Genomic DNA, 4462 nt, shown 5'->3' on the forward strand with positions numbered 1-4462 from the left:
GACACTACTTCACAGTCAGGGCAGCTACGATCTGGAACCAACTTCCAAGGGACGTGGTGGTGGCTCCTACCTTGGGGGTCTTTAAGAGGCTTGATAATTACCTAGCTGGGGTCATATGAGCCCAGTATTCTCTCCTGCCAAGGAGACTTGAAGATCTACTTAGGTCCATTCCGACCCTACATCTATGAATCTATTTAAGATGCAGGTTCGGCATTAGCAAACATTTGAAACCGCAAATGTTGAACAAGCAAATAGCGAGGGTTTCCTATACAAAACATTGACCTTTCTGGAAAGTGTGAACACCTCTCGTATCTGCAAAATCCCTTTGAATTTCAATGGGGCAAAAATCCTCAGGCTGGCAAAGTGACTTTTCTTTAAACAATGAAATTCTGTTGAAGTATTGCTGGGAAATACATTTTTGAAGAATGCAAGCAACAGAAGGAAACTGGCAAAAACAGCAACAATTTAGTAGTATGCCCAAATAACAACTGGGAATAGAATCTAACACCAGGCCCACACTGCCACCAAAGTAGCATTATCAGAAGACAATGCATTGGGAACTCCAAGTACAGACGGTTTCAAGAGAGGCAAGAACAAATAGCCTCCCTCTTCCCTCTGCTCCCTCTCCCCAAAACAAGTCCCACCCATCGCTCCTATGGTATGGTGTGTGTGCAAGGCGCGCACGCGCACACACACACACACACACACACACACACTTTCCAAGGGAAATGGAGGAATAGGAAAGAGAGCACATGGGTGGAATCTCACTCTTAATATAAGCCAAGCACATGCTTGGAGGGATCTAATGTCTCTCTCAAGGTACTGCCAGGGGAAAGAACTCAGCCTCCCACTCAGAGAAGAGAACGGAAGAGAAAAAAAAAGTGCATGCCCACTGGACAGGGTTACCCCAACTATCCCCTGGAACTATCATGTTACTACAGTAAGTCTTCTCACAACCTAAAAGAAGTGTTCTTTTACTGCCAAGTAATGTAACTGCAAAGTCTGCATAAAATGTAGGCTCCACTAATACACGATTACTAGGATCATTACAGTTGCACACAGCAGAAGCTACGTTAGGTACCTAATAAAGGAGTCAAAAGTTAGGGAGTTTCCTGTTCAACCTTAATTTTGCCTTTAATTATATGTTGCACACACTATTTTTCCCCACTGAGGCCCCTGCCTTATTCAGTGCTCTAGATGGACAGTGCACTGGGAAACAATTAGTATTATACAGTGAGTGAGAAAGTTGGTATGATACTTACTTCATTTGTTGCAGAACTTGGAAGGGTTGCAGACAATGAGAGCATGAAAAGAAAAATAGGTCATGTGGTTAAAGGGAAGTGACTGCCACTCCGGCAAACTTAGTTCTAACCCTGCCTTGGCCAGAGTTCCTGTGTGATCAGTCAAACTTTTCATAACTGGCCACAAACTTCATGTTCCTCATCTGAAGTCTGATATGAAGTAAAGATGAACAGTTACAACTACATTAAGACAACAGAATCGCTACTGGTGGAAAAAAAAAAATAAAAAAAAAAATAAAGGGTACCGACTAGAGCTGGGGTGTCAAATACACAGCATGGGACTCCTGAAAGAGGCCCTGCCCCTAAATTCCTGGCTGTCACTGAATTCTGGGGTGTGAAGCCCCACCGGGGACACATTTCAACAGTGGTGGGGCAAGTGACAGCTGCATTAATCCCCAGTGCTCCCTGATGCCACTCAGCCTACTACTGCCCCCAGAGACAAGTCTAGCTCCAGGCTGGAGGACCCAATGTGTTTCACATCCCTAGCCTAAACGAACAAACATATGAGTTCTGATCCAGCTTTGCAACCGATTTAACTTGTGGCCTCGACCATGTCTCTTACAAGTGAGGAAACTGAGAAAAAGGGGGATAAATAATACTCTCCAACTTCACAGTGATGACAAATTTAGTAACATTTGCAAGCCACTCAGACATTACATTAACAAACATCCTAGAAAATGCCATCAGGAAAAAAATACTATCCATATTCCCTGCATCCTTTGTCTGATGTGAAGTAAAAAAAGGCAAAAGCCACTAACTTAAAGCTGAAGATAAAACACTGAATACAGCTGCTTCTCTTCTCAAGCACCAGTAATCCTTCATACAGAAGGAGCCGCGAATTCTGTGCAAAAATACTGTATAATCACATGATTAAAGAGTATACTATAATGTATACGTGCAAGAGAGGCGACTGATTTTTCTTGTGCAACCTTAACTCTGATAGTTCTCAACTTTCAGGTCTTTTAGTTTGCAACCTAAAGACAGTTTTTTTAACATAATGTTTTGGGGCAGGAGGGAGATGAATGTTAATAGTAGTGATCCTGTCATACAAGAATATTAGTCAAATTTTAAGCTAAACAGCAAAATCCCTGCTATGGACACAGCTACGCCAATAAACAGGACTTTTGTTTTCACGGGTGGGAGGTGGAACTATGCCAACAAAAATCCCCTTCTTTCAGCATACACTGCATCTTCACTAGGGGGCTCTGCTAACACAGATATAATGACAATGCTCCATAGTGTAGACAAGCCCTTTTTCTCCCCTCGTCCAATTCAGCAAAGACACATCCCAGTAAGTTAGCCAAAAAAGGCCAGTTATTACTTTCCCCGTGCCCTTCTATATTTGTTACGAATCCTGTCCGACCCACAGAAGCGTGTCTCAGCTGCACAGATATTTTACTCAGCCCAGAAGCACAATTAACTGGATAAGTTTTTAAAGTACTGAATACATATTAGTGTACATTACATTGCAAGCATGCATTCCATAAAGTTAGACAGTTAGATATTTTTTCACTTTTTTTGATATTTTACAGTACTTACTTCTAATTAAAAGAGTTGTTTTAAAAAACATTACAACTAGTAATTTTTTCAGTACTTTCTATCCTTTAATTTGGGCATTACTAATAGTGCGGGCATCTGTTCTAGAAGAGCTAGGACTTAATCGGATTCAGGGGATACTGCCATACAGTGACCTGTACATTACAATGCTTCTGTAATCAATGAGACCCTCCAGAAATGACTCCCTCACGTTCTGTGTATATGGGATGTCACCAGTAACAGCACAGCCAAGTAGAAGAGAAAGGTTCAAGTGTCAGAGACAGCTGAGGCAGATGGACTTCCATCAGGATGGCCTTCATACTCCTGCAGAACTCCAAAAAATGTCTGTGTGGGCCCCTAGGAATTGTCCAGGTTTGGAAGTGGAAAGTAGGCTATTTCTACAAGGCTGATAGCCTCTCGCCATCCCACATGACAGGCTTCCTTCTTGCAGCCTGTCACATAGCTTTTTACTGAAAAAAAGAAAACAGGGTGTGGGAGAGGGAGGTATGGTACACCACAATATTTTCAGAACTGCTAGTGACCTCCCTACAATTTCCCCCTGTATCAATACTACTCTCATTTTGAAGACAGGCTGAAGCTTTCCGAGTCGGATTTTTCTTTTTTTTCTCCTCAAATTGAGCACTTAGTATCAAGCACCTGAATAAGTATCCCAATAGTAAGAGGTGCTGAACTGAACCAGTGCTGAATAGGAGATGTGGGTTCTGAGTACTTCTGGAAAGGAAGCCTCATCTCCAGGCGCCCTGCGCTGAACTTCCTAGTTTGAGAAGCAGAAAGTTGAACAATGTGGTTGAATGAAGCAGCTGTAACCAGTCACACAGATGTTGGCAGCAGTGAGGAACAGACACACGTGCTCCAGCACTTGACCAGAGGACGATACGCACCCGCATACTGAAGTTGTCCAAGCGCTCAGATCAATTTTGATTTTTAAGTAATTTTAAAAGAAAAAAAAAAAAAGAGTCAAGCGTGCAACTCAATGGTGAACAGTAACACAAAGCCCTATTAAGGACCAGCCAGGAAGGAAATACATTGCTTTTAAAGCTTCTCTTCCGGGCACAACCCTTAGAAGGCTTTTGTGATGAGACATCGCTCCGGACCGGGTGGGCATCGCACACTTCCGCACTGCCATGCAAATACCAACACTTGTCTGCTAACAATGGTGACAGGCATCGCATGCAAAGTTTGCAGAGCTAACAAGTCCCGAGACGCTGCGCCGAGGTGCAGCTGTTTTGCAAGGGGCGCATCCTTTCCCCACCGGCGCCTTCTGCCCGGTGCCAGCCCCCGCCTCCTCCGAGCGGCCCCGGGCCCGGGGAAGGTCCGGACACAGAGCGCTGCACCTGAGCCCGCGCCGGGCGCCCCCCTGCTACAGCCCGGCCGGAGGCTGCATTTCCCGCCGCCACCTCTCTCCGCTAGCGGGAAACTTTCAAAGGCAGGAGGCGGCGCCGAGCCGCGGACAGCCCGGACAAAGCGCGGCTGCGCCCCTCACCTCACCTCACCTCACCTCACCCCGCCCCGCCCCGCCCCGCCCGTTACCTGCCAGGAGGCTGCTGATGTCCTCGGGGACGGCGGAGGAGACGCTCATGCTGAGCGGGGCAGGGGTGGGGATG

At 45.6% G+C, this 4462-nt stretch overlaps 1 protein-coding gene across 2 annotated transcripts in view; it reads right to left on the minus strand.

Moving 5' to 3' along the window:
* Positions 1-4462, minus strand: part of SKAP2 (src kinase associated phosphoprotein 2) — a 226835-nt gene that overhangs the window by 222062 nt on the left and 311 nt on the right. For both annotated transcript variants that reach the window (XM_019508620.1, XM_019508621.1), the window contains exon 2: positions 4389-4449. In XM_019508620.1, the coding sequence (XP_019364165.1) occupies positions 4389-4437 (49 nt within the window). In that variant the 5' untranslated portion in view covers positions 4438-4449. The remainder of the gene's footprint in view (positions 1-4388; positions 4450-4462) is intronic.

This window comes from Gavialis gangeticus, unplaced genomic scaffold (genome assembly GCF_001723915.1).
Source record: "Gavialis gangeticus isolate Ggan-Ray unplaced genomic scaffold, GavGan_comp1, whole genome shotgun sequence".
Taxonomy (NCBI): domain Eukaryota; kingdom Metazoa; phylum Chordata; order Crocodylia; family Gavialidae; genus Gavialis; species Gavialis gangeticus.